The sequence below is a fragment of the Lampetra planeri genome, chromosome 7 (assembly GCF_965212315.1).
Source record: "Lampetra planeri chromosome 7, kcLamPlan1.2.h2, whole genome shotgun sequence".
NCBI classification, from domain to species: domain Eukaryota; kingdom Metazoa; phylum Chordata; class Hyperoartia; order Petromyzontiformes; family Petromyzontidae; genus Lampetra; species Lampetra planeri.
The window spans coordinates 854,961-882,698 of NC_136113.1; the positions used below are offsets into that span (position 1 = coordinate 854,961).

The following is a 27,738-nucleotide window of genomic DNA, read 5'->3' on the forward strand; positions in this document are numbered from 1 at the left end:
GGTGGCAAGGTGAAGTAAATGTGTCGAGAAGAACGGTTGGCCCGAGGACAAGCTGGTGATCGTGGACGAATGGCCTGGTGAGTAAATGTGGAATGAGCAAATAGTGAACGAAAGGGTGAACGGGGGGGGGGGGGGGAGTAATTATCAGAAGAGTGCTTCGATGGGCCGTGATCGTGATTGGGGAGCAGAAGAGCAGAGGTGGAGTGAATGAATAACATGGTGATGCGAGAGAAAACACCATTAAGGGCCACGGTGCAAATGTTGCCGATGTGAAAGTTCCCTCAACGCCACACCGGCCAACAGGTAATGGGGAAGCAGATGAAGTCTCTCACCAGCCCGTGCAATGAGACCACTTGAATGTGGAGGCCATTGCCAATGTGTCTCAATAACAGTTGCATCACTTGCATGACAGCGGTGTTTCTTTCCAGCGCACCCCCCCTCCCCCCACTGCTGCCACAAACTGATATTCAGCATTATTGCACAAGGCAATCACAGCTTGTACGCGATGGCTGCATATTGTGGCGACCACCAATCCAAAGAACACATGGCACTAATTCATACCTTGTATCGACTAAATTCAGATTTTAAGTATTGCAGCTCACCCCGCGCAATTGGACAATTGCCTCGAGGCAAACTGTGCGAGTGGTTCCAAAACACCGCCAAATGTCACCACCAATTAGGAAGTGTGCCTTATCACCTTGTTTTGGAAATTCAAACTTACATTAGAACCCACATCTCTTCGACAATTATGTTCGTCTTCAATGTTTTGGTTACATGCATTTACATGTTTCAAATGAATAACCGTTAACTTATTGAATTTTTTTTACCAAAGGTGTGTATGTTGGTCATGGTATTAGGGCACGTGATGATTTATATTACCATAAACACAATTGAAACATTAATCAAGGCCAACTTGTATTATTATGCTTTATTGTCTATTAACCAGTGGCATGTAAACATACAACCTTCTATAGTGGTTTTAAGTTTTGCCAAGGAGTGTATATATGGACTAGGGTCTTGGTTACATGATGCACTGATAAATATATACTAGAATGTGTACTGTTGAATCATATAATAGCGGTAGTTCAAACAAGACTCAAAACTGATTTGGGTGGGTAGCCAGTACTGATGGCCCATAACTGAAAATAAACAAAGCAATCACTTAAGACGTTAACATCTATTCACAAAAATGCATGACAGGAAGTTTAAACCAATATTCTATATAAAGAGTAAACAACGTCGTCCCTGCAACAGTATAAAGGGCTACTGTAACCAGCATAACAGCCAAGCAAAAAACTGCATGCATAACTCTTCCACCAGATAGTACACATTTTTACGGACGTCTTATAATTGCTTCCTTCCCCCAGGAGTTGTCTGCTTGATGAGCTAAAAAGGATTAAGTATGCATGTCATCAGTTACAGTGAACTCCCTGCAGCAGTGGCAGGTTTTATATTGCTTCTGCTGCTCGCCTGTGTAAACATTTGCTGCGATCCCTCACGATGGGAGAGTGGGGAAGAGTGGGGAGAGAGGGGAGGTCCGATGCCGCGCCCACAATGCGGCATCAGCCGCGTGCCCCGCGTCTACTACGCCCGCTGCATTTCAAGCAGAGCCTCGACACACACGGATTCTCCATACAACATGAGCGCAAAATTTAATCTAAAAAAAAGGCACAACACCGACGACTGTTTCATCCAAGGCAATGCAATCAAACCCTCATAGCCAACATAAAAACCAGGCCTCCATCGCAGTCGTGTTTCCCAACACATTAACATCTTTAATTAAAAACCGACAGGTCATAAAAGGAGCTTGGGAGAAATAGGAAATTGACATTGCTCAGTGTGCAGACAATGAGTTGTCTGCAATGGGGGAGAACCGAAAGCCCAAAGTTGACCCGAAGAAGCAACCAACCAGCCATTTACTCCACTCCAACCAGAACAAATTTGACCAAGTATTAATTTGGGCCTCGTACTGATAACATCCACAGTTAGCACTGCATATCTAAATTTCAAAACATTTTAAAACCAGGAATGCAATACTCCCACACCGCCACTGTGTACAAATCAGCAACACACACAGAGCAAAGTTAACAGGAGCAACTGAACAGTATACACTTTATTTGTTTCTGAAATGATTTGCACAAGAATGAGCGAGAAAGAGCAACAACAGCATGAAACCTTGCGCAATATGCATTTAAAGGCCAGAATGGTGCAGTGAGAATGGGTGCACGGCTGGCATAGTTTGTCCGTCACACACGTTCATTCCCAGTTAATCACCACCACCACCACCCACCACCTCCAAACAGCTGCACAGCAGTTGGGTTGCGTAGCCTGTCTAGATGTGTGACTGCAGCGGTGTAGACTCGATTCTCCCATGAGACACGTGTTTGGGCTCGGGAAGGTTGGGGAGGAGGGGGCACACTGCGTTGTGGGGGCACTCATAAGCGTGGCTTGGCCGCAGCAGGCAGTTTTATTTACACTTGATAAACAAACGAAAACACCACTTCCAGTCATTGGCGAGCCCAGACAAAACGAGGCAAGCCAGCAGGGTTACAGACAAGACAGGTGAGTGTCTCCAACAGCAGACAAGCCATGGTTTAACTTCTTCTGGGGGTAATCTATGTTATACAAGGGGAAATGTCCTTTACAGCGCTCTAAACTAATCAAATACAGAATACATTGTGTACAATACACTAGTATTCAATTACTGGTTTAGAACCGCTAACAAATTAGAGCCTTTAGATTTATTAACTTTTTTATTCTTTCCCGCAAAGCAAAACATTCCTAGGGACATTGTTACCTTGAATAAAATCAGCGACCGTACTGAAAAATCACAACCAGATCTAACATGTTTTGGTCTAATTTATTCATTAAATACACAAGACAAAAAAATTCAATCAACAGCCTTCAGGTTAACTTCATTTTCAGGCAGTGCGAGGAGACAAATCTGCATGACAGTAACATCTGGCACCAAAGGGCAGCCGATTTGAAACTAGTGTGTGGCCACGATCGCAGTTTAGAGGCTCGGGTGGGAGGACAGAGAGCAAGTGCAACCTCATAAAAGCTGACTTTTAAGAGAAGAGAAAGCCAGAAAATGAAGTTAATCCAAATCAAGCCATAATCGACACTACAAACCATCCGGGACGAGGTGGAGACGTGAGTGTCCGCGGAGCGACCCGTCCAACGCCCTCCCCAAGAGCCCGTCCACCACTTGCCACTCTCCATGGGGAGGCACGTGCCGGGCCATGTGGTCATCTTGTTGGGTCAGGGCCGGGAGTGGAGAGAGAAGGAGGGGTTTGAGGGGGGGAGTCTCACACCACCTCTAGCAGCAGCCCCCACCTCCTGTCTTGACGGGAGTGCTCTCGATTTTGACGTTGGACTTTCCAGCGCCGGCCTGTGTGGCCCCGGGCCCCATGCGCTTCTTGATCTCTGCTGCCATGGTCATGAACGCCTGCTCCACGTTGGTGGCATTCTTGGCACTCGTCTCCAGGAAAGGAATCTCCAGTGAATCCGCAAACTCCTGCAGCCACCGGCGGGGAAGGAGGCACGCACAACAGCAACAAGTTACACAAAATACTCCACGCAAAGACGGTTATAAACACGCTGCACCCACCCTCGCCAGCTTCTACTGCCACACGCATGCTCGTGTTGGCAAGTAGGAAATCACAAGCCCTCATGAAGTTGAGCTACAAGTAAATGTTTACTCAATATAAAATGGGGAAGTGGACGTATAAACATTTAATTAACGAACACTTAAACCTGTAGCAACTGAACACAAACACTGAAAGACTTCAGGAAACAACTTGAAACACATGTAGACACCACCAAATAAAATAATTCTCCTCGGAAATTTTAAAAGACACCAATATATGCAATGCATGGGTACACCCTGTACTTTGGAGAACATATTTTCAAGTAAAAGTGAGCAGAAACATTTTGGGGACAGACTGAGACATTCTAAATGTCCCAGTTTCAATTAATAAGTGTCCACAGTTGACAGATCAATGACTTGATCATAAAAATACAGCACAGTACCATTTTCACATTTAACTGATAATGCCAGCCAAGTATTTTTTAAGCAACTGTGTACACATTTAACAGGACCCTGCGGGGTGGGCTGGTAGGAACGAATAACCAAAGAATATAAACATAATTTATTATTACACTTGTTTAGCCAGGAAAGTCCCACTGAGTCTAAAGGTTTTTGCAGGGTCCTGCCAAGTGTTTGCAGTAGGGGGCGATGTTGCTACACCGAATCGGATGATATGAAGGGAGAGTGTGAGGCCTAGTTCTAGGCTTTAAGCCTAACTGTAGGCGTTAGGCCGCTGAGTAATTTTTTTTATTTAAATGTTTTAATTACTTATGTAAAAGGTTTAAATGTAAATGTTTCTATTTAAAAACATCAGGGAATGTAACATTGTTAAACATTAACTCCCTTTCACACACGCGGGGGTACGATACGAAGGGAGAGTTTGAGGCCTAGTTCTAGGCTTTAGGCCTAGCTGTAGGCTTTAGGCCGCCGTGAGTTAATTTTAAATTTAAATGTTTTTATTATTTATGTAAAAGCTTTAAATTTAAATGTTTCTATTTAAAAGCATCAGGGAATGTAACATTGTTAAACATTAACTCCCTTGCACACACGCGGGGGTACGATACGAAGGGAGAGTTTGAGGCGTAGGTCGAGGCTTTAGGCCTAGCTGTAGGCTTTAGGGCGCTGTGAGTTAAATTTTAATTTAAAAGTTTTAATTAAAAGCTATCTCAGGGAATTATAAGGGAATGTTACACTTGTTTAGCCAGGAAAGCGTCACTGAGTCTAAAGGTTTTTGTAGGGTCATGCCAAGTGTTTGCAGTAGGGAGCGATGTTGCTACACGGACGGACGGACGATATAATCTGTTGTAGGCTGGTCCACTTCGTTCCTACCAGTAAAACCCTTTATTTGCACATGTACATGCTAATTAGATAATGAGCAAAAAATTAATTAATAAAGAGCTTACATAAGTCACAGAGAAAACATCAAGATTTTTTATATCGGTGTTGCCACCTACTGGACCTTATAACATTCTTGACTGGACATAAACCCTTGTAATTCAAGATGTGCGATAAAACTCCTGTGACAAATGCTAATACTGGCTTTGAAGAATGCTCATTAATTCACAACACTGCTTGAAGGTGGACCAATGGAGGACATCTTGAATTCCCTCAATTGTTTTACTCTATGATGAACTAGACTAATCCATTAAACAATGACTTTAAATAATGTGTATCAGAGTTATGTTCTTTTGTTTGTATTATGACTGCAGGTATTGCGGTCTATGCAAACATGACTCCTTGTAAAAAGGTGTCAGTTTTGTTGCCAGATAGAAGGGTAAAGAACCAATTATCAATGTGATCATTGCTTTCTACCCTCTTTTAACGGTGAGGTATGTATGGCATTTTGACATTCATGTGGTTATCAACCACACCGTTTTCCTAGCCGCACCATTCTTGAAAGAAACCAAGGTGTCAATGGGTTATCTCGCACCTTGTTCTGAGATTCTGTCTGCAATGGCTGGCACAGACACAGTGCGCAAATTATTAAATAAATATCTGTACTTTCACTCGGCTAGTACTATAATGGCAGAGCATATCTATTTTACCTAGTTAAACAAGGTTAAATCAAGCTCATAATTCCCTCCAGGATTTATTTTTTTAAAGGTACCACTTTGTGGAAAAGTCAAAAAGTGGTAGTTGGTGGACTGGTCCATGCCACAAACATTTAATTTCAAACACTGGCTCAAGATCACAAATGGAGATGAGTGCTTCCCAATCAACAATTCAGAATTGATTCAAAATAAATGCACAAGACGAAGCACAAACATATCAATACAACGGCAGCAAGTAGCAGTCCAATAACTTTACTTCTCTTGATGTTGCGCAACAGAACAGGTGTGCGCACAGCAAATTTGGCTCAAGCAAAGTAAAACACACTGCCTCGGGGTAAGCAATTTATGAAAATCTGTGGCCTGTTGCAATAAAGAACTTGAGCGTTATTCTTACCCTAACTTGTACCGCTCTATGACCAACCAAGATAAGTTTCCCTTAATGCGTTTATGCAGCCAACCACTCGCCCATTAGGATGAGGTGTTTCCAGTTAAAGTGCTCATGTAAGCTTCACTCAATGCTGCCACAATTAGAAAATAAATCCACTTCACGCTTTCCAACCAAAGCAGACTACTTGCCAAAAAAGAGGAAAATGTTTAAGTTAATACAATTTGATTGTATCACAAGATGGGGGACAACAGATTCCTGGAGGAAGATGGAGGTGGGAAGGTGGTCAGTGTTTTGTACAACGTGATGTGGGGAGTTACAGCAGACAGGGTGGGCAGAGGACGTACATTAACAAAGATGCTCTAAATAGCATTCAAACTGGCCACTGCAGGTGCAATCACCTTTTCGCAAGCAAATAAAAGAACCACCCAAATGTGGCTGCAGCATACCACAACAAAGTGGAACACATTGTGAACTCGTGTGCACTGCAAACGTTCTTAGTCCTCTGATGCCAGCAGCTGGATGCACAGCTTGGACATCGATTTAGAGTTGCCACTTAATTCATATCCATTTGAAAGAACAAGTACAGACTGATAAATCTAAAGATTGATCAATCGATTCCACATTGTGCAACACAGAAAGGATGAAGAGGGCAAAGAGGTGGAGGGGGGGTTGTGGAGCAGTACGGATAGTGGGAGGAAAAGGGAGAGGCCATCAAGAAACCACAAAGGAGTGGCGACCCCACCCTCTACAACGCGAATGTTCGTACGTGTGCATTCGCTTCACGTGTGGTTCTGCACATGGGCATGTGTGTGGGTACATGTCTTTGTGAATATTATTTTAGGTGTTTGTGTTTGGTGCACTGCAAACATAACAGGGCAGACAAAGTCAATGAGCTAGGTGCTGGACACCCCCCCCCCCGTGCATAACGTTAGACAGAGAAGGTGCTGGGTAAAAGTACCTGTCCTGACAGTCAGCATATGGCCGACTTTGGATCTTGGCATACACAGCACGTTAGCTTCATGCCTCTTAACAGACATTTGTATTACCAACACCACTTGTGAAATATATGTTTTGTGTGTGCGTACTTTTGAAATGAAATAACGTATGGTTGTTTAAATGTGTGCACGTTCATTTGTGGGGGGTTTTGTACATGTTAAAACAAGGATTACAAAAATCCACCATTTTGGAATTCAGACATTCTAACTTATTTGCACCGATATAGGACGTGGGGGTGTTATTTGTGGATACTACTACACACGCATGTTTATCCGCAGGTAAGCAGAAACACTTGGCACGTGTATAATAGAAGAGGATAAACTAAGTCTGCATTTACCTGAAGCTTGGTTTCCCAGGCAGCCATTGGCATGTTCCACACTCCCTATTTGCCCACTTAAATAAGGACATTGTTTGTAAATAGTGGTTTGTTGCACTTGTTCCATTCATTCAGGGTGTGTAAGAGATAGTTTAGTGGTTAAGCTTTGCAATAATCAACGGGTTTCCAGTGCGGAAAGTCACGTGAATTGCGAGTCGTGTTGCCCCCTCCCCCACATAAGCGATAGATTTTAATGTTGGAGACTTCTGATATGCTGGGCATAGAGCCGCATTCAAGATGTGGAACATACCAACAGCTGCTGCATATAAAAAGGGGTTTCACTGTATTGGGAAAATGTGTGGGTTTCATATTGCAATACTCAAATTGAAAGTGAAAATTTGGAACTTTCCTCATTTCCAGTTAAATCCCTGTAGTTCAATGTTTGTTGTTTTTGTTTTGTAATCACTCATGCTTATTTTTTTAATATTTTGAAATATTTGCCGAGCAGGATCACAGTAAATTATTAACTAAAGAGGTAACACTGACAGGGCCCAGTTGACAGGAGTGACACTCACCATCTTTTCAATTCAAAGTAGTTTTTAGGGGCACTCTTGGAAACAGTCTTATTGGCAGTTTCTTTACAGCCAAAGAAGAAAAAATGCAAGGAATGTGCTCTTAAAGGCCTGGAGCTATGCATGGCAAGCCAAACCTGCTCTCCCAAGCTGGCCTGCTGAACATAACCTTTCATACCTCTTGTGATTTGAAAGTTCAATTAAGATAAGGGATCGAGGATTTTTATCCTGGATAAATTAACTTACGAGTTTCATTTTAGTGGCACAAAGTTTGTATTTTGTTGTAAAAACAGACTCTTAGACCCAGTTTAGTGTGCTATAAATTACAGAATTCTCCGGCCCTAGTTTGAAAGAAGGCTTATACAGTATTGCTTTCAGTCAGTAAAGCTAGTTATATTGGCTATGCACAAACCTACAGAAGATAGTAATAGTTCACGATGTAAGAAACATTTTCATGAAGGTTTAAACCAATGAAACAGATACCAGAATACCGAGGATAATTAACAGAGAAAGGCCACTTTTTATCATACACCAATTCATGACAGTAGATTTCACCTTAAGATTTCAATGGTTGATGACTGCATTAAACCTGTTGAGTTACAAGAATTGTTTAATTCCTCACAAATGCCTGGGGGGGCTTGTTAACTTTTGGAGATAGGAAGACAGCTATTTTGAACACATATCGTTGGGAAACCTAGAAAGAATTTGCTTTATCTTCAAACTAAATGTCATCACATCACATGGCAAAGGACGGGGCACTTTGTTTATGGGCCCCAAATCTCAATTTTAAGTGCCCATAAACATGTTTTTGCATGTCATTCAGAAACCGTTCAAAATATAACATTGCGTTATTTTCGTTTCATAGAGTGTTAAACATAAAATAAAATTAAAATGAGAACCACTGTTGTATCTTTTATTATTTTTCAGATATTAAGGTTTCAAGCGGTTTGAACAAAAAAAAAATGCATTTTATGATGTTCAAATCTGAAGAATTAGAAAACGGGTAAAATATAGGAGCTTCCCCTTAGAGTATTAAGTGGATACATTTTTGTTCTTTCTAATAAAAAAATAAATCTTTATATTGAGCGGTTTCCGATGGGTACGTCTTTAAATATAACAAAGAGAATCAAATCGTCTCCAACTCCTCCAAAATAATAATTTTCTACACATTTTGGAGTATATATATATACACACACACATTTTGGAAGTGTGATCTTTGATACAAAGTGTTAAAAATCATTATTTGGGTCTTTCGGTAAAGTCACGTAGATAGGTTCAAAGAAAATAACAAAAAATAACAAAACTATGACATTTCGATCACAACACTACGACGTTTCGATCACAACACAAGCGTTCGTCATCAGGAAGAAAAAAGAGGGGGAAAACTGCTGAAGCAGACTGTTTTAGCAGCTATCCCCCTCTTTTTCTTCCTGATGACGAACGCTTGTGTTGCGATCGAAACGTCTTAGTTTTTTGTTATTTTCTTTGAACCTATCGACGTGACTTTATCGAAAGACCCAAAGAATACGAATTCCTGCAGTCACGAAAGCTTTAAGTCAAGAGTTAAAAATCATATCAGGTTTTATGAACAAGTTAACTAATAAGCTGAAAACATCCTAATATACAGAGGACTGCAGAGCCTGGGCAATTTGCTTTTGCTGGCTCACCACCTGGCTGCCTTCTAGCTTGTCAGTAGTTCCTCAAAGATTGCTATGTAGAACACGAACACTTTTTTTATGCATCTACATGTAAAGGTGACCCAGGTATAGGCAAGCTCTCAAAGAGGGCTAAGGCACATGTCTATTCACATAGTATATTTAATGTTACTCATAGTCAAAGTTTAAATTGTTTCCTTATTCGCCGATGCAAAGCTACATACAGCAGTTACATTGGGGAAACAAAACGACATGTCTCGGGACCGTGTTCGCGAACACAAGGCAGATTTGAAACACGGCAGAACCAATACCTCTGGCGTGGCTGATCATTATTATAACGCAGTGGGCTCGCACGATATTGTTTTTTCCAAGACCAAGGTACTCTGCAAACCTTCGGGCTACCATCAAAGATTTGTCCATGAAGCCATCCAGATATATAAACGGACAATTTCAACCGAGACAGTGGGTATAAGCGGAGCAATCATTGGAAGGATGTTATTAACCAAGCAAAGTTCTAACTTGCTGTGGTGCTTCCATTCTTCCCTGCCGTTTGGCTTTTATCTCCGACTCTCTGAATTGCATTGCCCTGTTAGGTGCCTCTGCATTAACGGGCTAGGGTGTCTCACTAACATGCCACCTCAGCTCCCTTAGCCTCGATGTATCGATGGTTCTGGCTGTGCGTCTCACTGGCGCGACCACCGTTGCGGTGGTTCTCTTGCATGGACGCGCTTGCCTCTCACAGCACAATTGGCAGCACCGCAGCTTGTGTTACACATAGACGACACTAACTTGGTCGTACACGTTATGTATATCGTTTGTTAAATTAGGATCACAGTTCCTACGATCACTGTTACATTGTTTTTATAGCTTTATTTTGGTGATTTTGAAAACGTTTTGTTGTAGTACAGATTTAGCCTGATAACTGTAATCTACATTGTCTCATGGTTATTGTTTGACTTGCATCCCACTCAGATTTTTGCACACAGTATTGAAATACGGTGTTTTTTATGGAAGAGGTTGCCGTTTTTTCCAGGATTTTTCTGTTGCGTGTAGTCACTTTAAGATGTTTCTTGTTCATGTTTTTGTTTTGTTGCGGTTGCACCCATGTCGAGAGCTGCATGGCTGACAGGGTTATACCTAATAAATGAAACTGAACTGAACTTGTTAATCCACCTAATCTTTCTGCCTATTCTCTCCCATCAACAGTGCTAATCTCCCATTAACACTGCTGTTGTGCGCATATGCGGGGACGATACTCTTATGCAGTGAAGCTAATTTCATGCTAATCTCTCCCTAATCTTCCCCATTTACACAACTGACGTGCTTGCATCCGGGGATGGAATTCCTTTCCAGCTCAGACCCCGCCTGCTTGCCCTTTGCCACATATATCTCTTGTTGTAACAGCTCTCTCTCACTGGTTCAGCAGTTCCACTGCTGGATTATTTTTTTCCGCGTGAGGACCGCTTGTGTTGCTATCGAAAAGTCGTGATATTTCTTTATTAAATTTTTCTACCTACGTGACTTGACCAAAAGAACCAAAGAGTAAAGCTACATACCACAACATTCCAGAAAAAAATTGCTAAGAATTATGGAATGGGCAGAGATCCACAAAACCAACTGACCAAAATAAAAATGGGACGTGTTCTGGTGACTTAATATACACAATCTATTGCAGGACCAGCCCAAAAGTTTCCCTGGTGTTTTATATAAAAGTCACCAAAGACTGCAACAACTTTGGCCAACCGGCCACTATTTTAAAGGAGCACAACATTTAAATGTCCTGGAACCACAATTGTAATGCTTATTTTCAGTTAAAGAGACCTATTGCAGTTAGTGTTAAACAGGCTGATAAGATGCAACCTCAGTACAGATGTAGTCATTGGTGGCAAACATTTGTTACAAAGGTTGAGCCATATAATGGTAGCACACTGGGCCAAGGGGCATCGGCTGCGGAACCATGGCTAAAATGTGTCAAAAGGCACGCAAATTCTGTTCACACTATTTTAAAAGTGAAGTGAACATCTTAATAACATTAACATACATTTTTTTCTATATGGGTTCTATTAGAACACATTTGAGGTTATTTATAGCTGAAAATCTTTCCATTGATCAATGTGCCTTGGAATATAGGCATTATAAAACTCGGTTTTAGTATTTATTTGCGTCTTATATCGCAAAATGTACTCTTTAATTTAAACTGCGGTGGATGCTGTGATGTTCTACACCAACTTCTATCGTGCTAACAACATATAGAACACTTTAAGGATTCGGCTATGAGTCTACTGCTAATAGTTTGTACGTGACCGGGTGAAAACCAAACAATGGAAAACTGATTATATATATCTCAATAACTGGTGAAATTGGAAGAGTGAAGATGAGGGGCTGTGAGAAACAAAGCATTACCACACCTTGGCAGTCGTATAGTCCACCACTTTCTTGGTGGTGAGGTCGCATTTGTTGCCAACAAGCAACTTGTTGACGTTCTCGCTGGCGTAGCGATCAATCTCCTGCAGCCACTGCTTCACATTGTTGAAGGACTCCTACACCAAGCAACGGAATGCAACTGTCAGTAAAACATTGCGTTGCATTTGTATCGGTAAATTATGCACTACAGAACCCAAACAGCATAGACATCAGGAACTGTATTATACTATATATTGATTGCTAACTAAAATACAAAACTACATGGTAATCAAGGTCTAAAATAGTATAAAGTACAGCTCTTACATCAATCCACTAGTGGATGAAGCCATCCTCACAACATGTTTGCTGTAGGGGTTATTTGAACATACTTCACCATACTGGTCAGTGCAGCTTGAAGGCAGGTGGAAGAGCACTGGTTCAGATATCACTTGCCACTGCTGTTAGCCATGCAGTGCAATGCAAACAATGTCATGGCTAATCAGAACAAGGTTAGAGTAGGGTATGAAAGTGAACAGACGGCACCAGAGTTCTGGGGTTAAAGGCATTCACAGTGCACAGAATGAGAGATGCAATTACATTTGAAAATCGAACGTGGTTACATGTGTACCTGATCCGTGACGTCGTACACCACAATGATGCCGTGGGCGCCCCGATAATAGCTGGAGGTGATCGTGCGGAAACGTTCTTGTCCTGCCGTGTCCCACTGCACACATATACACAACTTGTCAAGGCACTACCGGGTGATGTTTAGCACGTTGTAATATCAATTTAACAAACATATGGGAGCTGGATAGACTATTGTCACAAAGTCATTTGGATGGTTCGATTCCAAAAGCAAAACTGCAGCTTATGATATCTGTTATGAAGTGGATAGGTAATTGGAGCCTGACATTAAGTGCATTCATCCATTATATACTGCTACCAAGCTTAAAATGTACCCAAGGAAACTTTGCAAATAAAGAAAAATGTTAAACTTGTAGGCTTTCGCAACCAATATTATCCATAATAAATATTTTTTGGGAAAGAGTTAAAATAACGACATGTTTATATTTACGCGATCTAACCAAAAAATCTTTATTATGAAGTATTTCAGAGCACTAAGTTAATTGAAATATTTGACCTGGAAAATCCTTTGAGATGGAACATGATGTACTTTTTACATTATATGTATTCATGTGTAGTTATAAATAATCCTGATAGCACTACTTAAAATGAGGACAATTTTTCTCAATATAAACTGTAAAGTCAGTTCTCCTATAAGGTGGTAGTTGTTCCTGAAGAACACGCGTTATGGAAAAATCAAGTGAAAATAACCGTTGAGTCAATGGGAATTAAGATGTTAAGGGCTCGGTTTCATAAACCCCAACATGACTGACATTTTTCATTATAATTTGTCCTATTGTTGATTTTAAGTGTTCTTTTATAATGACCATGTTTAAGTTTGATAACATAATTTATGGATCAAACAAAACGTTAAAATGAGTGAAAAATGCATGTTAGTGTTAGTCGCTAAGCAATAGAAAACGTAGCCGTGGAGGATGAAGAGAGAAAACGATGAAGGGTGTTAAGTGACTCGCTTAACAGATTTTAATATTCTATGGGTCTTTTTGGTGAAGCAACGTAGATAAAAAATATCACGATGTTTCGATCGCAACAAGCAATCGTCTTCAGGTGATGGACGATTGTCTTCAGGTGAGAGACGATTGCTTGTGTTGCGATCGAAACGTCGTGATATTTTTATAATTTTTCTATCTACGTGGCTTTACCAAAATACTCATATAATGTATTCCTGCAGTCACGAAAGCTTTAAGTCAAGATTTAGATTTTAATAATACAATCTTTTAAAATAAAAAATGTATAACCGTAAAGAATATTTATGAAATGTAAATAAACTCATTGTTTTTAACACTTACCACAAGATAAGATGGCTGCTTGAGACGAGTAGGCTAAAGCACAGTCCGCGATAATGTGAGATGCGTATGCAGGCTGAACAAAGACTGAGGTGCATGGGTAGCATCTAGTAGTAATTCCGCCTTGTGTGATGCGACAGAGGCAGTCGCACAACCGCTTATTCCTACTCGCGCGACGCAGTTCTATTCACTCAATCACGTTGTCCAATTCTCATCCGTATTAAAAAAACGTGTTCCCCAATACATTCAGCGCGTTGTATCCAATTGGCGTTATGAAAACACACGTTGTCGCAGAACCCACTGTATAACCATGACAGCCGCTTGATGACATGCGAGAACAATGGATGACAAAAAGAGCATTGCATACATGGGGAGACAGTAATACTCACTATCTGGAGCTTTATGGTCTTTCCATCCAGCTCTATTGTTCTGATCTTGAAGTCCACACCGATTGTGCTGATGTAACTTTCTGTGTAGGTGTCATCCTGTGGGGGAAAACAGTGGTCAGGGAGCACTTCCGAGTCACTCGGTGTATGTACATTATACCTGGGAGTTGAGGCCTGGAGAAAGGCTGTAAAATTATGAAATCAACCACAGCACTTACTGAGGCAATAGAAAAAGCAAAGGTTGTAGAGATTGGCTCTGTGGCAAGATTTCACCAAATTAATGAATGTTTGACTCATGCGTTAACTAAATGCATACGAGGGTGTTTTAATAAGAGACAATAGTTATTTCCAAAGAACATGTGTTACTGAATACGCCAGAAAATGTATCCATGGAGTAATCCTCTCCCAAAATGTACTTGTTCCAGCAGCCCTCCAGCTTCCTTCCCAGAGCATCACACAACTGTTATGGTTGGTCCCCAAGTCATGCCGGCAATACTGTCGAACCACATTCCACATAGTTTCCTTCAGGGAGGTCCAAAGAGCCTTGCATACATCGTTAACACAACCATGATTCAGTGTTGCAATCATATTGAAGCATCATTCTTCAATAGATTTCTCTCACCCTTACATCCTCAAGAGGACAATAAATAACAGCTTGCTGCTATTGAAATGTGCAAAGGTCCTGCCATCTTTGATCACGTGATACCAGGTACATAGCCAATTGACGAAGAAATTTAAATTGGGAAAAAACGCTTTACTTTTTACAACACCCTCATTAAAAAAACAAATTTAGAATAACTCCCTCTACCTGTGATAACAATGTACTAATGAACAAGATTATGTCTTCAAAAACAATATATTTGACAGATGGATCACTTGGGTGTGGACTCAATAAGACCAATGTGTCTTCACATCGTGTTGTTGGGAATTAAAATTCTGCCAAAGGAGTGTAGGCCTGTGCCCTCATCGAATTAGTTTTAAGCACAGCTAACCATGTTTGGGCAGCATGCGTCATTGCTACAACTATAGTACTTAGAATTATCAAATTGTACAGTGGTTTGACTTGATTGTTTGTCTACCATTTGTCAAGAATGCTGTTTATGTTACAACTAGTTATGTTCGAGATAACTTTCTTTTGTATTCGAACTGTCATTTGTGCAGGCCAAATAAGGGATTAACGGAGTAATGTAGCAATTTGACTCCCTCACGATGAGATGTATCGTCGTGATTCGGAGTAGAAATATGATTTCAGAATAATGTATTGACATTGTAGTCAATGTAGCACATGTAGTGGCGGCAGGGTCTACACAAAGAAATGAGATACAACACAAGGGTAAAAAACCCAACAATCTTGCATACATAATTATACACGTAATGTGAGCATGATAATGTATTGCTTACTAGCAGGTGTACCCGATCTTCGCACGGAAATAGTTTAGTCCATCACAGATGTGATGTCACCGCTCACTTGCTGTGCAATCGATTTCCATTATTGCGCCCCCGCCAAAATACAAAAGTCTATTTTTTATACTTTTTGCATTGTGTACAGTCTGGAAGCTACCCACATGCCAAATTTCAAATTTGTTGCATGTTGAGAAGTATGCTAAACATTTCGAACAGACACATTCACAAATTTCCCTTTTATATAATAGATTTACATGTCTGGACCTCAATGAATACTAAAACCTTAACCTACAATGAAAATACATTCCAAATGAAAGATATCAAAAGCATTCATGTTTTGCATCAGTGATTCATGATAGTGAAACAAATTCTAATCACTAACTAAAGAGGGAATTTTTACTTTACTTACGCTACAAAAACACATCTAAACCATGCATTGCTACTAAAGCGTTCCTTCCCATGCAAGTCAAAATATGGCAAACCTGCACACCAATCATTGCTCTCACTACTTTGAGAGTTTTTGGAAAACTACCTTAATTTGGCTGAATTTTGGAAATCTCCACTTAACTATATACAGTATTATAAAGCAGCATAAGTATTGGTCATTCCATCTTCAGAGCTTCCACTGAATACTACAAAACACATGTTTTCAAAAGAAAGCCGTCTCTGGTGTAGACCAATCAGTTTCAAGGACAATGCATATATTATCAGTGTTTTTTGTTTGCATTTTGACCACAAGTATTGTGGTTAATGCACACATGATTCCTTGGAAAAAGGTTTCAGTTTTGTTGCCAGAAAAAAGGGGAAAACCCCTATTATATTTTGGTACTGGCAAAGGAGGTCTAATGATGTACATGTTTCCAAGTTAAGCTTTAAATACTGGGAGTTTCCATGAAACCCTAAGAATATATTGTTTTAAGTAAATATCTGCGTGCCTAAAGCATTTAACTGAACCTTGTTTCCTCCGAAACCTATGAAGCCTTATTATACAGTTATGTACACTTTCATATGTCCGTTATGAAAATGTAATTTGTCAATTGGTATACAAGAAAATAAGTAACATGCTGCAATGTATGTAATCCAGTGAACTTACACAGGACCATCAACGAATGCTTTGTGCGACAATCTTATTAATCCGGACGAGCATATGAACTACGTCTAAAGGTTACCTAAACATATAGAAATGTAAGGTGTACACACTTGTAAGCTAATTCATGGGTGTGAATTGGTGCAACACATGCTGCACCACCAATCCACTTGCTATGATGCAAAATATTGAAGTCCCCTTCCCATGAAATAGTTTTGGAAGTGATGAAGAAGTGATTACTTCATTGAAATCCTGGTTTCAGAGGCAAAAAACACATTACTTGGTGGCAGGAAACTCACATACCGCTGGGTAATGTTTATGACGCTGGTTGGAAACTACACAGACAAGGAATAAACATCTTTGCCAACTTTGCTAGCACAGGACCATTACCCTGTGGTGCGGGGGAAATGTTTTGATTTTCCCTCATGCTTCAGCTCATAAGCTATTTTGGTGGAAGGCTTAATGAAAGACGTGACATCACTAAGATGAGTAAGTGGACAAACACTATAGTTTACAAGAATAGACGTCAGCCGATAAGCAGTCCTGGCTAAACAATAAAATGAAAAAAAAAGGTGTAACAGATCAACAGAGAGAGGGTAGTTTGGGGGTGGCACAAGCCAGTGTCATGCAGTACCACACTACCGTATACGTGGATCAGCCAAAAGCGCCATGTGGGGTACACACCTTGGCAACCTCTGCCTGAATGCTGCTCGCAGTGTGGAATGGACTTTGATCGGAGAAACACCACGTTTCCAGTCCAAAACGTCTAAAACACGGACTGCATCTTTTCAAACATTACCACATTAAAACTAAACATGACGAATGTTAGTCTGCTGTTGCTGATGCACCAGATAAAAAAAAACATTGTATAGTTAGTCTTTCAATAAATAACTACGCTAAAATTGACCAGTCCTTGTCCTTTTAGGCACATATCCAGGGTGGTTAGAACTCCAATCTTTCACCTTAGAAATATTGCCTGGCTGCATCGATTCCTGACACCTCATTACTTTGAGAGATTGGTTCATGCTTGTGTTCGCCCAACTTGATTACTACAACGCATTACTGTTCGGGATTCCGAGTGAGGTCCTGGGTTCGACTCCACCTCGTTCAGAATGCAACTGCTAGAGTGCTTACGAATACACCGTTTCACGAGCACACATTCTCTTGTAGTAGTAAATTATAATATACTGCTGCTGACCTACAAGGCTCTGAATGAATTAGCTCCACAATGTTTATATTCAAAATATGCTCCTGAGATATTCGGATCACCTTCTCAGTACCTCGACATCAAGGCTCTGTTCCTGAGCTGATTGGGCTTTTGCCAGTGGAGCTCACAGACCACGGAACACTGTACCTTTGGTAATAATACAAACGGAGTCAGTCGAGTTATTCATGTCCTTCTTGAAAACTCACCTTTTAAATTGGCTTTCACTTATTAGTTCAGGCCATTTACCCTGGTTCTGTTTACGTCCTGCTATCCACACCTATTTGCATGGTTTGCTACGTATGGTGCGAAGGAAGTTCACCATACATACATACATACACGCACACGGTGTATTGAAATCTATGGAAAAAATTCGCCTTTTACATGTCAATTATTAATATTATGACGTACTGGGTGATCACAATTTACATGGCTTACATTCTGACAGTGGATGGTAGTGCGATGGGTTGAGGGGGAAGCGTTACGACTCCACCTGCATTTTTTTCTATAACCGCCTTCAGCCTGAAATGTATCCCCCTTTCCCCAATTTGGGGCATTAGGGCAGAGGCCTAATGAGCCTTCGAATACATGCCGACTTGAACTGTGGCCTACATCATTGAGTCTAATAAGTATACAGACCACATCTTATTTGAGGATCCTGAGGGTGTTAACTGGTTATCCAGGTCAGTATTTTTAGTCAGCAGGTCAATACATATGGGTAAGAGTAAGTAATTATCAGTGAGCCTCAGGAGCTCCAACGTCAGAAATTAGGGTCAGCTGGCACGCACCACCAATCACTGTGGATGGGCGCTTCAGCCTGCACCAGCACGCTAGCCTTACAGCCCTTGAGACTCTTCATTCTCTTAAATATAGGGCAGCAATATAGTTGCAGCAGTCAGCCAAATCATGCCCAATATGGAGATAGAAAAAAGGTGTGGCCATGCCTTTCCTCAAAGGGACCTTGTAATTCTCGAATGGTCGGTTTCATAGGGGAGTGGCCTGTTTGGGCCATGACATGAGAAATGGCAGGGAAATAATTAACCACAAGAAAAGTGCTTAGACCATGAAAAGTGATGCACAACCGGAGACATGCTTAAACATCAAAATCCCCCAGCTTGAGAGCCCTAGGGATAAAGAGAAGGGAGCCCATGCCATACATTTACCTCACGTTAACCGGGACTCATAGGCTACACCACAGTGGAGAGAAGTATTGAATTGTAGCTCTATTAGCTATCGAATAAAATGTATATAGGTCAACTCCACGAACATGCTATGCATGACAGCAAAACTAATAGAACTTAATTTTGATACATTTAAAAGAATAATCACAATTGCGTTGATACTGTTGCAATAAAAATTACAAAAACAAAACAATCTTGTAAATGGTGAATATGGTGAAATGCATTTGTGAAAAGTGAATTGCATGGAAAAAAGTCACGCCTACAACAATCTCCAGACGTACGTCTTCTCCACTGCAGAAGCGAGCCGGGTGAAACCGAGAGCAACATCATCCCAAAAGAATGAGGACGGAGGACCGTTCCAGCGCAGCCGATTCGTGGATATGGACTGTACCAGATCACCTGTGGGGCTCCGGTGAGAGGGCTCCTCCCACTGACAAAAGGTATCGGCCCACTCTCACAAACAGGTCATTAAGGTTAAAATGCAAAACTTTGAATACGGTCAAATGCGAGATCTGGCTTCAGCTGCTAGTGGGACGTATGCTCCATATTCCAGAAAGGGCACGAAAGGGATTGGGAATTCGTTGAAGAAATTAGAGCCTATATACGATGTGTAAACATCAGAACTGAAAAGGACAGGTGGCCATTGCGTGGGGTCGTTGCCACACCACCATCGTGTATAGTATATACGCTAATATGAAAGTTAACGCATGTGTTTATGTATATTTATGAATGTTTGTGTTTATGTACTGTATTGTAGATGTGCATGTGTGCGCTAGTATATGCATTAGATGTGTAACTATTCATCTCCCCCACCACCACGTTTCGAAGAATAGTGGAATTCAAGTCGAGAATCGATTATTTTAAATGGAGAATTCATTACTGGCGGCAAGATTCAACATAAATCAATCGAAACGCATCAATGCTTGCACATGTAGGAATCGATCCGCCATTACATCTCTTAGGATTTATGTACACGTGTCACGTATGCATATGTAAGTAAATGTTCACGTTTGTAATTTTATACGAGTATGTATTTATTGTACCGTATGTTGTATACATGAAGCACAGTGCATATTGATTACCGTGTATATAGAGGCGGTAGAGAAATGAGGGTGGTGGTTGGCTGAGAGTGGAATAATGCACATTGATTGCAGTCATTACTATTGACAGGCACTCTGAAGATTATGCCTAAGGAGTGGCATGCAAGTCTGATGTATATATGCAGAACTTATTTAGCACTGCACGAGCCAACCGTGCTAATCGGAAGGTGTGGGAGATGCCACAAAATGACAATGCAGTCCCGACTTGTAAAGTCAAAATGAGCTCATTTATGTGGGCAAAACATTTCAAGATGGCCTGCTATAGCAAGCTTGTTTTTATGTACAACTATGTATGTTTACAAAATCCCCAATACATACTGTGTTTTACTAATACAGTATTCATGTTTTTCGCCTTGTAATAAGACAAAATCACCCATAATATTCCGTGATCTTGGTAAGCTATGCAGGGTTAAACATGAATACTGCTTGGATGAGCGTGCATCGTGGTTAAAAACAGGCCTTGCAGAATGACATTTGGCTTTGTCAGAACACTAACATCTATGCTACTCATCTTCACCAACCTGCAATGACCAGCTTGGTGAAGTATGGTCAAATAACCCTCACAGCAGTGTATTGACAAAAAGGATGTCCCTCTACACAAAATAGAAAATGTCACTGAAAATGCTGTCGAGTAATCTCCGAGCAACACATGCTATCGAGATGGAAAATACATCTCAAAATTCCTACACAAGTTGACAGAACATACTTGTGCACAGCAACCAATTACCCATGCAAACATTCATAACATCATTCCAAATGCAACAAGGTAAGATTCCAATGGTTTCCTGGCATGTTATTTAAAATTGTGCATTATCTACACATTTTCCCATTTGGTGACAATTCCTTTTGAACGTAGTTGTGCATTGTAACGACCAATAAGTTAAATTTGCATTGTTTCAGCCACACACTTTATTCAACCAAGTAAAAACATTGATAACATTTTGAGTGACGAATTATGTCAGTGGAAGCAAAGCACAATCACTTCCTGTGATGTAATCTCCCGTAGTGCCAGAATGCATGTATATCTTGTGGGGACTCAAACCCCGACATAACAACCTTATTTATAATGATTGGATTAATGACAAGGTCCTGCACACCCATGCTTGTATCACTCTATCACCTTGAATAGAGGGGCACGACCCTATAAACAGCAAAAACAGGGAGGCTTGAGTGAGGTTTCATGAACTGTACTGACAGGTCGACATTATTACATGTCCTTGTCCTACAGAAAGTGCCTTGCAAATTACCACTTAGGCAGTCTTTTCTAAATAAAAAAAACTGATATACCAATGAATCAGAAAACCAGACAGACAAGTGTAAGAGAACATGTGTACAATAGAATGCGTGGCATACGTGTCACATTCATTTTCAAGTGAACACTCGAGAGTCCCAAGTTATTGACAGGCAGTCTGAATCAGTTATGATGCTTACATTTAGACCAAGTCTGTGGCTAAAGCACTTGGTACGAAAATTATTAATGTTTATCAATAACCAAAGCTGTGACACATTAAGGTACCCTTTAAATAATTTAAATTTGTCATCAATAACCAAGGCATTCTAAAGAAGCGATACAGCAGATTTTAAACTCCTGGCGATCATTTTAATGTGGCTTCAATGCAAGACGTTCAAAGGACACATAAGGAATGATTCAGATTAATTTCTTCCAATATGCTACAATTGCAATTGTGTTGCCCAATTCAAAACACCTTGAACGCTACAATAAACGCTTACACCACCAAAAAAAACTAAAATTGTTATGAGTTTGAGGTTCTCTAATTATATCTCAATTAACCTCAACATACATTCCCAATTTCAACTCATATTTAATTTAGAACTACCTACAGAAAGCAGACAACAGCCCAAGGGACGACAATCACACGAGACTGTCCACTTGTCTTCAGTTTAACATTTAGGCTTTCCCGAACAATGTCTTCACTCTGGCCATACAGATATTTTACTTGCAAATAATGATCCTCCACAAAACGATACAGATTCTCTTTTTATATAATACTTAATATAAATATTAATGTATTCCTTCTAGAGATGTCTGCATTCATTTACAACTGGACTGGGGGGGGGGTATACAAGTTAGTTTGGGCCTTCACAGGGCCTAGGTTTACAGTTCAAACCCAGCGGATAAAGTAGAGAACCGCAATATGCTTCAAAATGGATGTTTCGGCTCCTGTGACACCAATCGCATGAGCAGCCATTGTGTACCGGAGTCATTGCCCAAATGAGAAAATATAAAAAAAATTACCCGGAAATTAATTTAAATAGAAAGACTGCACGACGCAATCATCACATTTTCAAGACCCTCCGGAAACAGGGTCACGAGGCTCAGTGAGTCTTTCCTGGGTAAAAAAAGCTAAATACAAATCTATTGTGCCCAAGCCCAAACTCCTTCAAACTTCTCCACAGACATGGGTAGATTAAACATTATATCAGCTAACGGGGAGAGGAGTATTGTACAATTACTTGGCAATTCATGCTAAGTAACCAAAGAGCACAATTAGACTATCACTCATGAAATATAGACTTGGGTGACTAGTTCCGTGGACAATATGCACACACGCCTGCCTTCCTGTGTAAGTAATAAAAAATATAGGGATTTGCACTGTGACAAGGGGTTACGAAGCAACCTGATGAGTAGTCAGGTACATGTGATTTCATCAACGCGAACATTCTCTTATAAAGTTATTGTTCAGAGCTATTTATCTGGATATGTAAACGTATGGTAAATTACGTAACATTACATTTGATGAATGGGCCTGGAGGTTAACGCACCTACAAGAGCTCTAGTTCCCAAAACATCGTGGTAAAACATGCAGTTGCCTGTTAATTTCTGCAGTGCGTGCCCTGCTATAAATCAGGCACAAATACGCTGGCATCTTCTGCAGCATTGATGTTGTGGCCCAAATAATTATTTCGTATATGCTACTCTTATCTTAACTACAGCACAAAAACAGCAATCCATCTTGAACTACCATTTCCTGATGAAGTATCTACGAGAACATTTTAACAAAGTACAAATTATAATAGCCACCACTGTATAACTCACATTTTTTTCTTGCAAATGTTATGTATCAAAATAATGCCATGTGCATATAAAACCATATTTGGATTTTAAAGCAAGATGGCATTGAAATGTTTACGGACTGCAATGCCTTAAATTGTAAACGTGCATCTTTTTGGATTCACCACCACCAACCAGATTCAACATAAAGGGGTCAGGAAATGGTTATGCTAAAGAAATGTGGAACATTACGTAAGAAACTTGACCAACTGGTTTTTTAAATAGGTTGCGAAAGGAACAATTTCAAAAATCACTGCACTTTCTACCTTCAAGCATCCTTATCTGGATTTCTGAGGTAATAAATGTGGAAATCTACTCTCCTGAAAGACAAATGTTTGTACTATACACATTCGACTTTACTAATGGTAGAATAATTACATTCAAATTAGCATGACACCCACATCTCATGAGTTTCCAAAATGTCACTCTGCAAAGCAATACACCATAACCCAAACATATGACTCCACGGATGTATGACGGTTCATAAAATACTTGACAATCGTTTGGTTAACACATTTTGAAGGCCACAAGACTTATACGGAAGTATACCCAACACAAAACATGAGGTTATGTTGCCACTACAAGTGTTGTATGCTTGAAGGACAGTGGTTTGCCGTGCCACATGAGATCCGGTGCTTAACTCAAACGGTAGGATTCAAAGAAACACATGTACTATCTTGAAAACACATTATTTATAGCAATGGTTTGTCTATAAAGTCTAATGGTTTTGAATATTATATAACTTGGCTTGCCTCTAAAGACACTACACGGATAGGCAAAGTGAATACTGTTCTGCTGTGGATGTTGACCACTCGTTGTCACTTCCTCTCGTCAGCTGACTGGCACACTGCATGACTTACTAAACATTCCTCACCTAAGCAGCCACCAGCGCAAGATGTACACGAGTGTCCTAGCTTAAGAGGTTAATAAACGTTTCACTTCACAGTAACACAGCGCAACACCGATGCCCCTTAGAAATACATACATCTGCATATTGAAAGCTAACAAAACCAAGAGCATAAACTCCACTATACACAAGTACTTAGACTGCCATCGATGCAGAGGTTATTTTTGGCATTAGTAACCTGTACGCACTCCTTTAATATCCTATTTACACCGGTATTAATGGTGAAATTTCGAACGAGATCAATAAAATGTATATGGTGACCAACATTTGGTTAAGGATTATATGAAGCGGAACGGTAAGCCACGTTGAAAAACATTACAAACTTGATTTAACAAAAAATATATATAATCTCGTAAAACAAGTACTGTATAGCGCGTTCACATTACGCGAGCTCTGAGAAGTTGGTGACGTGTGCGTCTTAAACGCATTGGCAGGTGGCGCAAGCTTTCATTGAAACGATAACAGTTGTAGGTCAGCACCCATAAAAACGTGCCCCTGTGGGATTGGGGGGGGGTAGAATGCGTTCCCTTGTCTTAATTGGGCCGATATAACGAGGAGAGGGAGCGCCAGCGGCACGGGACGAGGGGGGCCTCACCGCGAACCGCAGGAGCAGACACGACTTGCCAACGCCGGAGTCGCCGATGAGGAGGAGTTTGAACAGGTAGTCACTGCCGAGAGAGCGCGTTCAGTGGTTAAACACGAGGGCACTCACTCATTATACCCGCGACGTGTGGACAGGTATTTGGAGACAAGAAACCCCACGGAGGAGATGTACCGCCTCGCGGCGCGGCCACGCCAACTCGCCGGTAAAACATGCCCCGTCACCCACACACCGTCGGTCGCCGTCAGGTGAACCGAGTGTAACGCGATCTGTTTACTGGGCGAGGAAGAACGGCCACACGGCAGGTGACACCGATGCTGCGGCGACCCCCACAGCTCCGCCAAGAAAATTACCTCTCTAACGCAAAACCCTTTAAAGAGGACGCCCTGGGCCCGACAGCGCTGACGCCCATCGGGCCCGGCACACAAGGGCAGCGAGCAAGTCGAGGTTGGACCATGTCAGCTCGAATGTCATGTTGGTCTCGGGGAAACGCGACTGCGCGTCCCCATTCGGCAACACTTTCACCGCTTCGACAACAGCCGAGCGAAGCGGCCTCGCCTCGCTGCCAGTGAAAACAAAGGCGGCCGCGTCACCCCGCCGGCTACGAGCGCAGCACCCGGCAGCAGGCCCCGCCCGGGCCCCGACACTCCCCAACCACGGGCTTTCCCCTCTTATCTCTCCCGTTTCTCTCCGTCCGCCCGCCCGCGTCTCGTCTGCCTCTCACGCTCCGGGCCCCGGGTCAAGCATCGCCCACGACGACCCGGTCACCCCCCCACCACCCTCAGCCGACCAGACTCCGGACTCGCGTCGCCGCCGTCGTCGCCGCCGCTTACTATTCGGGGTTCATGGTTGACATCGCTGGGAGAAAAGACTGTGCAGCAGAGTGTCGTTGCGCGGCGTGACGGAGCGCGCTGCGGGAATGAGGAGCCTGTGGGGTGCCAGTAGAGACGACGAGGACGCGGCTCTCTCGCTGTCTCTGCGCCTCCGCACGTCGCTGGCTCCACACAAGATGGCGCCGGGCAGGGCAGGAAATGGCCGAGCCTTCCGCTCCGGCAGCGCCTTTACATTCCCCAGTGCGCACGCGCGCCCCGGACGCGCGGCGCGGCCTCCCATTGGCTCGCGCCCGAGCGGCCCGCCAATCGGGCGTCGGCTCGCCGGCGGCGCGTGCGACCCCCCACCGACCAATCGCGACGCGTTCCGGCCCGCCGCGGCGCCTATGCGCTGTGGCAAATTAAATGGGATCGCCCGCGCCGACGTCATCGGGAGACGTGGCATCACATGACTGCGGCGTGCGGGGCGGGGCCGCGGTGGGGGGGTGGTGGGGGTGCGCGGATCACGTGACGCGAGGCAGCAGGGGCGCGGAAGTGGAGCCTGGGTTCTGTGACGTGGAGACGTCGGTGGCTGGCCACGGACGAGGTGTCGTGTGTGGGCGTCGCCGCGAGCGTTGGACGAGTGGCAATGGGCGTGGCCACGGCCAGGTGAACGTGGCCCGGGCGCGTGGGCGTGGCCTCTGGTGCGTGGGCGTGGTCTCAAATGGGCGTGGCCCGGGTGCGTGGGCGTGGTCTCGGCTGCGTGGGCGTGGCCTCTCGTAGGGGCGTGCTTGCTAGATACGAACCGACTGTACGCGTTTTATACATTTTGCAAAGCGGTGGAGCATATTCTTTTGGTCTTTCGGTAAAGTCACGTAGATAGGTGCATGTTACAATTGCCAGTTTCCTCTATGATTACTCCGGAAAGATTCGAGTCACTGTTATTGACATGGCGTATTTTAAAAGGTGGCCGAGTGGCGAGAGAGCCACACCGATTGAACTTAGGCTCTCAAGGGTCGTGAGTTCTCAGCCCGGGCACCAATCATTGCACAGACTCTCATCCGATTTAATTTGTAGAAAAAAAACTAAATAATTCTGCATATCCAGCTCTTCGAATCAAAAGCCACTTGGCAGGCCAGTCTAATCATACCTCTTTTCCATTGCACAACCGAGCCATGTCGGCGCCGTATCAGCCCGGCACGGCTCGGGAGGCGTCTGGTTGGTTTCCACTGCTTCATGTCACCGTAACCATTTTCAAATGGCTTTCGTTGTTGTGAATTTCATTTGAAGAAATAATTTCTCCTTACATGACGCCGCTTCTGATTTGTATTTTGTGAGTTTATTCGTGTAATCGCGTTGTATATGGATGATTCCTATATAATCTTTTTTTTTTATCAAGGTCTTGATTTATGAGAGCTTTAATTATCACGTAAATGCGTACTGCTTGCATTACTTGACGGTCTCCAAAAGTAAAATAATCCAGTATCAGTACAGTACTGGACAATAATGGAATGTCCTTTATTAGTAGAAATATAGAGACATTACACTAGAAGGCAGGCTGTCTTACTGGTTGGGTGACGTGACAATAATCACTTGACCACACAAGATACCACATTCCCCCGTGTAGCCTTATAGAGTGTAGGAGCAAGTGCTGTTAGCGAGCACCTATAAAGGCCAGCACCACGCTCGGCCGCCTTTGTCTCCCTCGTGGTAATCGAACTCGGGTCGCCAGGTTCGTAACGCTGCGCGTTGACCGCTCCCACAGTAACTCATCAATCACGACACCATTCAACGTCACCGTGTCAGTATTATGGGATGAGGGTTATGTAAATTAAAAACATAGCAGTGAAGATCCCATTAATTTACCATATCTCCAACATTTGAGCTCATTAGACATTGCATGTCTGGCCCAGTGTCCATGCCACGTGTATAGATTCTCTCAATAGTACGATCCTGCATTGTATTGTGAGATTTCACCCCCAGTATACCGTGCATTGCTAATCCAGCCGTCCAGGATGTTTTTCACATTGTAAAATTGTCACCATTCTGTTCAATCATGATATAAAAGTTTAGGGTCCATGAAAA

General features: G+C 42.2%; 1 protein-coding gene across 1 annotated transcript; it reads right to left on the bottom strand.

The window, feature by feature from the left end:
* Nucleotides 1-2,084: 2,084 nt before the first annotated feature.
* Nucleotides 2,085-26,036, bottom strand: LOC144719708 (ras-related protein Rab-1A). The gene is made up of 6 exons (XM_078595846.1): nt 25,678-26,036; nt 24,839-24,911; nt 14,291-14,386; nt 12,599-12,694; nt 11,976-12,107; nt 2,085-3,517 (listed from the first exon to the last, which is right to left on the bottom strand). The coding sequence occupies exons 1-6, from the start codon at nt 25,698-25,700 to the stop codon at nt 3,320-3,322; spliced, it is 618 nt and encodes a 205-aa protein (XP_078451972.1). The 5' UTR covers nt 25,701-26,036; the 3' UTR covers nt 2,085-3,319.
* Nucleotides 26,037-27,738: the final 1,702 nt, after the last annotated feature.